General features: G+C 33.3%; 1 protein-coding gene across 1 annotated transcript in view; it reads left to right on the top strand.

Annotated features, from left to right (window-relative positions):
- The window catches only part of NKAIN3 (sodium/potassium transporting ATPase interacting 3), a gene marked incomplete at both ends in the record, with an annotated part of 672,646 nt that overhangs the window by 345,488 nt on the left and 315,015 nt on the right, over positions 1-12,143 (top strand). Inside the window, one exon of the mRNA XM_080695337.1 lies at positions 1,629-1,709. Coding sequence (XP_080551463.1) covers positions 1,629-1,709 — 81 coding nt within the window. The remainder of the gene's footprint in view (positions 1-1,628; positions 1,710-12,143) is intronic.

The raw sequence follows: 12,143 nt of genomic DNA, 5'->3' as shown, positions 1-12,143 counted from the left end.
TCATTTTTTAGGTTTTTTTTTTAATCAATGCATTGTAGTCATACATCTTAATGGAATAAAATGACGGATCCAGCCTGTCAGCGATGGGATTGAGTGGAAGGTGAGTGCCGACGGCCCAAACAGAAGCACACGAGCCGGGAGTCGAGTCAAGCAGGATCTTGTTTATTTATCTCAGGCAACCCAATTTAAAGCAAATAACCACAAGGGGGATTTCCAACAGGAAACTATTCTAACCTATCATGCTAAAGGTCACTCCTGCATGAGCAAAGCACATAACTTGTAGCCAATCATTATAGAATGGACGAGGGGTTCACGAACACAGAAGTTTTATTTGAGCCAATAAGGCTCAACATTACTAAATTGGGCTAGTGGGGGCAAGGGGAGTAGTTACACCCTCCATATCCTCTCAACACTACATGTTGCTGATTCATCGGAAGTTTTGTCAGGTGGTTGAGCAGACCCCAATAATAAAAGATGGTGGAGACATACATGCACACATCACCCAATTACCCTTACCCAATCCCCACCCTATAAATTATTTTAAAGCCTTTAAAAATCATAAACAACAAAAACACAAAATGCAAACTTTATTTTACAAGTAATTAAATAGTTCTGATAAGGTTTCTAATAGAAGCATGGCTATTTTATACAATATGTAAAAATAATCATTCTGTTGTGTGACACATAATAAACTTAAAGAATTATTTCAATATTTATTTTAATTTGAAAATAGTATTCAGTGATTGTAAATCACTCATAGAAAGCAATAATTGATATAGCCAGTTAAAAAAATTATAATTTATAGATTTTTCTGGTAATGTCAAATAAATGGGTAAACTGTTTAGTATATTAATTGTGGTTTATAGTGAGTATTTTTCTTAGTCATTAAAGCTGTATCAGTGCTCTGGTTTTCTTTGTCTTCATAAGAAAGTGGGACAGGGAAGGGGACGTGAGCCCTAATACCTCACTGTTCATTAGTTCAATCTACAACCACCTCAATGAAGATTAACCAAGACGCTGTAGGAAAGTATATTTTTATTTGTTAATTTTTGTGATTTTAAAAATATTTATGTTTGTAATTGTATTATTTAATTATAGAGGTACATGCTCTACTCTCAATAAAATAACATAGCAGTTGAAATATTGTTAAATTACTCCACAAATCCATTTTCAAACAAAGTTTTCACCAGATTTATGGAAACTCTGTATTTTGACTAACATGCCTAAAATTTCTGCAGTTTAATATTATAACTTAAAGATTAGATAGATAGATAGATAGATAGATAGATAGATAGTAGGTTACCTGAACTCCCAGAAAATTTTTATAATTTTATTCCCTGAGAAGAAAATACTCAGAAAACAAATCAAACAAGTTCTTAGATGTGACAGTACCTGCAAGTAAGCAAAGGACTTTAAAAATAAATCTGGGTTTATTTGGCCTCCACTGAAGGTAGTAGAAGCCATTGGAGTTTTAATATCTGTATCTTAGGATTCCTTTTAGAGTATTCTCTGTTTGTTTCATCCCAGAAGACTTAGACTTACTAACATTTTTATTATCAACTTATTTAAAATACATACCTTTTATCTCCATATTTTTCTTCTCTTTCTCCCTCCCTCCTTCTCTCCAGTACACAGTGTGGACTGCCCTCTGGATCACCTGGAATGTGTTCATTATCTGCTTTTATTTGGAAGTAGGTGGCCTTTCTAAGGTAAGTTTATCATGCCCTTAAAGTATATTTTGAAAAGATTGCACTTACAAATACTAAGTGCAATATAAAAAATTTCACTTGTAATCTAAGTAACATCACAAATATAATAGTAATAAAAAAGAACCTGGATATCATTCAGGAAAGAATAACTTCAAAATTATTCCCTTATGATTTTGGTTTTAATACTGAAGTAGAACTCTGCCTCCAAGATATTCTTATGTCCATTTAATATAGATAGATAGATAGATAGATAGATAGATAGATAGATGTAGATAGATGTAGATAGATATAGATAGATAGATAGATAGATAGATAGATAGATAGATAGATAGTGTATTCATTTCGAGTTACCCCCTCATGCCATTTTGGCATGTGGCTGTATTTATTTTTTCTGTATTTCTATATTTCTAATAAACTTCTTTAAATCATATATATATATATATATATATATATATATATATAATTTCACAGTGATCTCATTTCCAAAAGTTAAGTAAAAAATTGATTCTGCACACTTTTGTGTTAAAGTAGATAAAAAGGATTGACAAAGAATGAAATCTTTGTATATCTAAGTAGAGCTCATGTCTCTTAACATGGAGATTCCTTTTCTAAAATCCTGGTCAAACAGAAGACAGTTGTCTTAACTCAGCATGATACACATGTTATTTCTTTCTGTCTAGACGTGTCAGAAGATGTCACTGTCAAATGTCATTATGCCTCCTGCAAAAATGCCTTTTGATTGTTATCTAAATGTAAAAGCAATGTTTGCTAAATTTTAATGTGGCTCTTGATTTTTTCTTGTTAAGCCAAACACAATTTCCACTATACAAAACAGTAAAATCACAAAAAGTATAAGAAAGCTGCCATTATTTTTTAGATATTTCATTATCAAGTATGTTTTTCTAACTATTCCAACAATCTCGAGTTCTAAATAGCAAAATGGTCATTTCCTTTCTAAGTAGAATTTATTTAAGAAAATCTAAGAAAACTTATCTTGACTTATCTTGACCAGCACATATACTTTTAGAATTAAATCAAGTCCTTATGGTAAGAAAAAAAAAAAGCATGTTAGATCCATTGAGAGCAAAATATTCTTAAAGGATTTTTTCCAGGAGCAACACAAGTGAGTATTTTTATATAATATAATAACTTTAAAATTAGAGCTTGTTATTGTTTTTCACATAGGTAAGTGTATTTAGGAAACAGAAATGACATGTCCAATACTCAGTTTTATGCATGTGTGCCAACATCTACTGTAAATATTTCTGTTATTAGTTGCATTTCACCACTAATTTCTAAGACAGGAAAAAGCACTTCAGTCTATGTCCAAGTAGCAACTGTAAATGCAGATTATGAAGTAGCTTTAAAATGCAAATCTGATGAATTAAAGTAATAAGCATAGCATTTTAAACCCCAAGTATTTTCTGTGTTGGGATATGAATGGTCATTTTAAATCATGGTTTTATTTGTGGGGTAAAAATGATCTTTTATTTCCTTCCACATAAACTTATTTAGACTAAATTAGACTAGAGGAAATTTGTAGTGTGGAATCGGCATCATAATGTATTGAAAAAAGACTGAATTTCAAATCATAAGTCTTCAGCTCAAATCTTATCTCTGGTGCTTATTAACTATGGGCCATTAGCAACTCATTTAACACTGCTGAGTCTGCATGAATATCATAACAGGGCCAGCTTTGCCAGTAATGATAGTAGTAAATATCTGTTGACTGTTTAGCACTGTTTATGCACATCGTGTGTGGTACCTCAGGTTAGATCTGAAACAACTCTGCAGAGTGATCAAAATGACTAGCAACAGTCATTTGTTCCTTACAAATCTGCTTTCCACTCCTGCTCATGCTTGTTTTTATGAATTAGTTTTTGTAATTACTTCTAAAATATCAATATACATGCCGAAGAGTTTTTTCTGTTTGGTTGTTTAATTTCTTTGGGAATAAAGTTTTTAAATATGGACATAGTAGTCCCAGTTACTCATTTTATCACCCATTCAAATGCCATTAAGCAGTCATACAAGAATCCTTGACCATTAAAAAGACAGATGACTCTGAAAGAAACATCCTAAATATTTTCCCTTGGTCTCCTTCTTATTGCCTCCAATACTGGTAATATCCTGCCAGCTAGCCACTTCAGCTAGTTCAACCTTAGTTGGAATCTGTAAAAAAAAATCTAATCTTAAAAATGGAGCAAAGTTATAGATTCTTGAAAAAACACACCTACCTCTGCCACTCTTCCAGGCTGGATTCCATTATACAAGAAATTCCTCGACAAACATTTTGTGGCTTATGTACTAACTTTCTAGAGCTCTCCATCTCCAGCTAATTCATAAGGTATTTCTTGGAATTGTGAAGATGGGCAGATTAATAGAAACCACTCTATTTTTTTATTTTTTTTTTTACTTCAAACACACTTTCTGGAATAGAGAATCTAAAAGTGGTATTCAGAGCAATTTCCACATCATGCCTGTGGATTGGGGAGTTATTTCAAAGACAAGCACAGCCTACGAGTGGTGGGCATGTATCCCACAGTGCTCTGTTGCTCACAGTTCCCATCCACAAAAGGAAAACAGACCTGGCTCACCTGCAAGGCAGTGAGCAGCCCCACAGGCAGGTGATAATGGAAACAGAGGTCCATGTGATGCTTAGAAGACTAATGGTGCTTATGTGCTCTTGTGTTTTAAAATGCCTCATTTTAATTTATAATAAGATAAATATTGATGAATGTAATCTACATAAGCGAAAGCTCTTCGGGATGCTCATTAACTTTTAAGATTACAAAAGATGACTGAGGCCACAAAGTTTGAGAATCACTACCCTAGAGTAACTGGAATTAAAAAAATAAATTGGTACAAACAGTAAGAAACTTCAAAGCAGATGGTATAAATAAAAACTAAATAATACTGACAGTTTATAATCTAACTGTATCAATAACCATATGGAGTATAAATAAGCTACACATTCCAATGAAAGCAGATAAGAACATTGCATATTTTGAAAAACAGTATCAATGTTATTTATATAAAATACGTTTTAAATATAAATACATATATGCATTGACACATAAAAGATGGGAAAATATGATATGCAAATGATAATCAGAAGAAAAATTTTGTGGCCACATTAATATCAGAAATAGAGTAAACATCAAGTCAAGACTATTAATACAGAAAAATAGACATGTTTTATTATAATAATAACAACAGGGTAAATGTTTCAAATAGACATAATAATCTTAAACTGTGCCAAAGTTTTAGAGTTCATGAAACAAAAACTGGCAATAGTAAGGGAAGAAGTTGACAAATCCATAAACATAGATGAATAGTTTAATATTCTTTTTGTGATTATTGATAGAAGAAATAGAGATAATTTATCAGAAAGAAAAGAACAGAAGGACACAGCAAACCAATTTGTCAAGCTGACATGTATAGGGCATTACATTTGAAACTGAAAAAAAACATATTCTTTTCAAATGCAAATGGAACAAGGAGCAAAATTGTATTCTGGGTCATAAAGTTCTAGTAAATTTCCAGTGACTTGAATGGTACAGAGATTTTCTCTAGCCACAAAAAGAAGAGTACTTTGAAATGCATAGTTCTAAGACCTCTACAAAATCTTTAGATATTTGGAAATTCAGGAATTTTTAAATAATCCACAAATCAAAGAAGAAATTTAGGAAAAAATTAAAAGTATTTTGATGTACATAATAAAAATTACAACAAATTAATATTTATGAGTAAATCCAAAGCAGTGTTTAGAAAAATATAGTTTTAAATTGATACTAGAAAAGTTAAATGTCAATGATATAAGCTGCCACTTAAAAAGATTAATTTAACTATATCTATTATCCCATAGTTGTTTCTTTTAAAAATTTATAAAGTGACAATTTACTAGTAGGAATGATCAAGAAACAAGAAGAAACAATACTAATTATCAAGATCAGTAGAGAAAGGAGATATGTAATTACACACATCCAAATGTGTCCTTTAATGACGAGTCATCTGCCCTGCAGATGAGAAATGCCACTCTTCAGATGGCAAAAACATTTATAGTCAAAGTGCATTTAAAGATGTTATTACATTTTTTCCTTTTCTTTTTTCCTTTTTGTTTTTGGTACTGAGTTTTGAACGCAGAAGGATTCTGCCTCCAAGCAACACCTCCAGCCATTTTTATTATTATTTGGAAACAAGATCCCTAAGTTGCTGAGGGCCTCACTAAATTGCTGAAGCTGTCTTCAATTCCTTCTAACCTCCTATCTCAGCCTCTCAAATACTGGGATAACATGTGTGTGCACTATGCCTGGAAAAGTGATAGTTATTAATGCTTAAATAGTTTATTTTATTAGAAAGAAACTATAATTTGGGATTTTTTTCTTTTTGTTCCCAAGGAAAAAGGAGTTTTCTAGGGTAAGAGTTATATTTGCTATTGTAATGTAAAAGTCACAATTAAAAGTCACAAGAAGAAACATTACTTTGGTTCTGCCATTCAAAGATTGTCATCATAAATACTTTGATTTATGTTTATTCTACACACATTGTATTGCTATGGTTTGTCATTTTCTGTTTTTATAAGTATTTTTGAAATTCTATTGTAGGGAAAATCTATACTCTAATATTTTAAAAATACAGTTTATTAAAATGAATTTTCATACTGCTACTTAATCCTTGGTTAATACATTTCATTTTTATATATTACATCAAGGTGTGTTGGTGGATACTAGGGATTAAACACAGGGGCATTCTACTATCTCCTAGGTACACACACAACCTTTTTTATTTTTTTATTTTGAAAGAGGGTTTTTATTAGATTGCCTCCATTACGTTATTGACGCTATCTTTGAACCTGCAATCCTCCAGTCTCAGCCTCCTACATACTGCGATTACAGGCATGCACCACCATTCCTGGCTAAGAAAACACCATTTTTACGTGCATGCTCTTTCATAACATTTCATTTTGTGAAATGTTAAAGGTTCCTGATATATTTTGCAAAATTTTTCTTCAAAAAGTTCTTCATTCTGTTAGCTGCAAAATATGAGTATACAGAGCATCATTAGCACAAATATATCCCTTTTCTCATTTTAGATGGTGTAGGTGGAGAATAATTAAACAGTAGAAAGAAATAATATTTTTATATTATCTTCTTAATTATGATTTCTTTAAAATTTAATATCTTTCAATGTCCTCAATAACCAGCTTCCCCACTCTTTTTGTTCCTAGCTTGTCTTTTTACGTTTTATGTTATGCTAAAAGTACTCTTTAATCCTTTGGAATTTAATTTTCCTAGATTGTGTAAGGTGATGATCTAAAGAGATAGTTTTGCCAATAATGGTCCAAAGGTACAAACAATATTTACTTCATAAACTTCTCACTGATTTTTAATGTAATATATTTTTATAAGGTCTATTTCCAGAATGCAGTTATTGGTGTCACAAGACCATTTTATTTATATTAGTTTACTTATAATTTATTTATAATAAAAGTTCTTTATCTGCAATCCAGTCTAACCAACCCTATAACCTGACTGCAGACATTTTTTCAGACTATATATATATATATATGTATATATATATATATAATTTTAGTTTAGTTTTTTATTTATTATGTTAAACTTTAATTTATGAAAGATGGAGAAAAATTTGCATTATAGAATTTAGATATCTTAGATGTCTTGAGTAACAGAAGCAATTGCCAGTAGGAGTTCATGTAGGATGAAATCTAAAACAAAGCCATAAATAAAAACCATAATTTGCTCTGAAAATCAAAGTCCTTATAAACTAGTAATCATGGACTGTTCTGGGATTTTTGAGTTACAGAAACCATCTTCAAACCATACATGTGGAAGAGTCGGTGATGGAAAGATAAGGACTTAGAGAACTAGAGGCTGGAGAGCCAGGTGTGGGAACAGCAGGGAGGTAGGGTGGTGCTGGAGGCCCAGAAGTGGGGACTGTTTTGTCAGAAGACAACTGCTTAGCTGGAGAGAGGTTCCAATTGTTGTTCATCTGTTACTATTCAAATTCCTGAAGGGCAATGGGAGGATGTGATTGTACTATCTGGATTCACCATCTGCTTCTTTGCCAGGGCAGGCTGGAGCAGGGTCTAAGATAAGAAGTCTGATTCCAAAACCTGTGGAAAAAAATTCATTTCCATAGAGAAAACTGGGACAGGCTTATGAAAGACAGAAATGTCATTCCAGAACACCACCTAACTATTCTTATTAATTGATGGATTCCATTCTTGTGGGCAAAAATAATTACACCTCCGGCCCATGATGAGGTCCTTCATCACACCTCTAGATTTTCTCTTTATTTTCACTGCTTTCCAGCCAGTCCTGCAGTGGACTTTTGTCATTATGACCCTGAGCGTCCTATTTCTCCCCATATTTTCGAGCACTTGAAGGAAATGAATGACCTGCTTTTAAAAAATGTGGCGTGTAGGGGTAGGAATTCTGTGTGTAAATAGCTAAATGTGTCTGCACTTATGCTGGAACCTTGATTTCCTTTTTCCACAAAATAAGTAAAACCATTGCACTGATGTTATTGGGTCACTGAAAGAATTCAATAAGATAATACATACACAGGGTTTAGAAAGGATCTTGGCACATTGTGAGGTTTCAACAAATAGTGGCTTTCTTTATTACCATGGACATCATCATCTTTATTATTATTATTGGAGAATTCAGACATACTCCTTATCCTGAAAACCTTGGAGACATATGTTTAATAGTACATGAGAGCTGTAAAAAGGAAAATTTGTAGGACTGAGTGACTTGTTTTAAAAAGTAGGAATCAGTCCCTAGTGATAGAACCTCACATCTGCATATTAACTTCACAGCTGTAGTGCTATTAATTAAATCCTCCCCTTCAACACATAAATAGATTCTTGATATATATTTGCAGGCAGATTCTTCTAGTGTCCTTACTGCTTCCTTGAGGAATACTTTAAGCATCTTTGGAAGTCTCTGAGGCTGTTTCTCATGCCACATTTTAAGAGCACCAAGGGCACAATTAATAAGTTATTGCCATTTCTTGAGAAGTTACAAGACTTGAAGCCAATTTTCCCTCCCTAGCAATACATTCAAAGTGTGAAATGAAAACCCATCTCATTTCCTATATATAAGGTTACTGAAAAATAAGTTATTTTGAGAACTCAAGTTGTAGTATTTTAAATTTAATCAGTAATTTTACTTATATGTTATTGGTAAATTGTAATCACATATGGTAAAATTCAGAGTGACAGGGTCATGCATTCACACATCACTTGGTGAGCTTCCCCTAGGATCCCACCTGCCCCCTCCCTTCCCCATACATGATATTGACTTTGGCACTGATATTAATTTTTTATAAGTACATGGCACTGTTTCCCGCATCAAGTCTCCCTTCTCTCCCTACCTTCCTTCTCCAGGCCCTCTTCATCCCTCTACTGTTTTTTTTTTTTTTTTAACTCCAAAAGAATTAGGCTGATGTCTTAATAACATCTTTCTGATTATCTCAAATTGTAGAAATTTCAAGTTAATATTTTTCTAGTTGATTTCTCTTGGGAGATATGTGGAAATTACATATTAGTGATCTTAGGGAAATTTGAATGTATCACATTTTCTTAGAATTCTGAATGTATGTGAGTGTGCATAAGCATACATGAAACACAAAGTGGAATATAAGATATTCTATAAAGACTTATCCTATATTAATTGTGAACACTGATCAGGGTCCTTCTAAAACTTACAGGTAGAGGCTAGAGGAGGGAGATGGGCTAACTCTTCTCTTTTTCTACACTGTTCAGCTGCTATCCATGGGCTCTTTATCTTTCATTCTTACCCCTATTATAAATGTTATTATCTTTATTTTATAGATAAGGAACCTCAGCTAGGAAAGGCTACTTGCTCCTGGCACATGAGCAGTAATGAAGATGTCAGGTCTTGATGATCCCCATTACACCGCATCCCCTTCCACATTCAAGGACCCACCTGCATTTGTTGCTCTGTGTCACGTCTTAATACCACTTTCTGACTCGTGGACATTTGGATTATTAAGGAGATGTAAGCCATTTCCCTGAAAAGCAATAGTAGTACCTTGTGGGCTTCTTTTGACTGAAATTGACATCATTGTTCATGAGAGTCTCTTCTCTTCTAAAAATCTTCAGGGGAATCATTCACCTGGGCAGTCAGGCAGCATCCACGGAGTAATTTTTCTTTTTCAAGGCTCACTCTGACCAAGCACTCTGAATTGTTCTTGTGTGCTTACTGGGGAAGATATTTTTCTTGATTGAGATCCATTTTCCTTCAAGGTTGGATTCTTATATCAGCATTGGCTTTGGACGGGTACCTTCAGGTAAAAAAAATTGTAGACAGAGCAGACGTCTGCATAACACAATGGCATAGGAAGCAGATTATCTGTGCAGGTCTGTTGCTTCCAATCTATCCATTATTTTTTGCAAAACATTCTACATATTTTTGTCTCATAGGGTTATTTTTCTGATCATAATTTCAAACTAAATCCATGATGGCTAGTATGTTGTCTTTTATTTTTAAACACAACTTACTGATTCTACTGATATGCCATAATGTCACACAGATACGTAATTACATGGCATCAATAAAATTCTAAAAAAAAAGAACAATATGTCTGGTAAGTGACAAAGAAATCACTTCCTAGAAACCTACCAAAACTATGCATACTTCTGAAACTATGAGAATCATATTCTATTTACTATATCATGAAGCAAATGGAACATCTATGTCAATGAATACATTGGAAAACTATATACTTGGTTCACTAGAATAGGGATACATTTAGGGTCCTGGGCTGATATTTTAGTATATATAAACCATGCTGTCCTGAAATAGGAGTTTTGTCTGTCATATTGGCTGGTTTTGGTGAGATGCCTATATCTGTCCAGTTATTAAAGTTCTGTTGAGAGTGAGCCAATTTGTGTTGCAATCTTATAATGTTTCATTAGGGGTTCAAATAATTTTTTCTTTAAAACTGGCAGACAGATATATTATTTTATGAAAAGCAGCATATTTTTGTTATATGATTAGAATCACTATATTGAATGAGATTTATGCAGGGATAACTGACTAACTACCTAGAGATCTGTTGGCATATATAATATATATAATTTTTTAAGAAAGGTAAATATTTTGCCAGTGTATTCAGGTCATTGCCTAAATTCATTGTATCATAATCATGAAATGGTTTTATTTTTTAAATAAATAAACTCTCAAAAGTCTTCTCTCTCAAATTCTCCTGTGATTCTTTAGGGCACTGATTATAGGCTATATAACAGTGATGGTCATGAAAACTCCGTTTCATTGTCTGATTCAAATCTGTTCCTTTCCAACTTGAAGCTAATCACCTCATACTTAACAGTGGAGCCCTTGACATACCTTCTCTCCATGATCCAGGTTTCAGTTTAGGAGAGAAGATAGGAAGTAGTCATCATTTTACAGAGCCAACCTTAGGCTAATACTGAAAGCTGCCAGGGATCCTCACCTCAGGCTGGCCTTGATCTATTGCAACTACTATAGTGGCTTCTCCTGATGAATCTCTAAATATGGCCAATTCTTCCAGAAACCTTCATAGAGCAAAATTTTGATAAGTCTATAGTTATTCCAATACAAGAAATTTTGTTAAGCCTCTTGATATATAACATTCCGAATAGACCATGGCTGCCAAATTGCCATTTAAGCATTATTGTCAAAAAATGTTTGTACTGCAGAGAATCCACACTGTTATAGTTTTTAATGGGGTATTTTGTTGTGCTTTTAAAAGACAATTTAGAGATGCTGCTGCAGAATCTCTGCTGCAGTCAATTGAACACGGGATCATTTTAGAAGAACAATGTGGAGAACAAGTAGAACACATGTAAATGCTATTAAGATTTTAGAATTTCTTGTTGTGATGTTAATTAGTTTGTTTTGAAGACAAAGTCTCTTTGTTGTGAAACATCAATTACGGGTACAATCCTAGTGATAGAGAATTTCAGGTGACATTTGCAATGGTTCACAAGTTTACAAAAGGGAGCCTGATAAACATGTTCAGCTGCATTTACTCACTCTTGTGAGCCAGAATAACAGTATGCCACTGGGTAGCCTCATAAAATAAAAATTATACCATTCATTCAAATTCTGATTGAAATCAATAGAAGGGAGCTGCAGTAACAGAGGAGTCTAAGAGGACAGTTACAGCACTACTCCCAAGTGCACGACGAAGGCAAAACACAAGTCATTTCAATGCTTTTTATCAAATTTCTTATGCAGCCTGTTTGGGGGAATGGAGTCACAAGAAACATTAATTGTATTTTTCTCTGTGTGTTTTTGGGGGGGATGTTGGGGATTGGACTAAGAGGCATTCTACCTCTGAGCTCTAGCCCCAGCCCTATTTTATTTTGAAACAGGATCTAACTAAACTGTGAAAGAGCTC

Source organism: Muscardinus avellanarius, assembly GCF_963383645.1.
Source record: "Muscardinus avellanarius genome assembly, chromosome: 4".
Taxonomy (NCBI): Eukaryota; Metazoa; Chordata; class Mammalia; order Rodentia; family Gliridae; genus Muscardinus; species Muscardinus avellanarius.
Note: the sequence above shows the minus strand (reverse complement) of the source record. Positions and strands in the feature narration are given on the sequence as shown.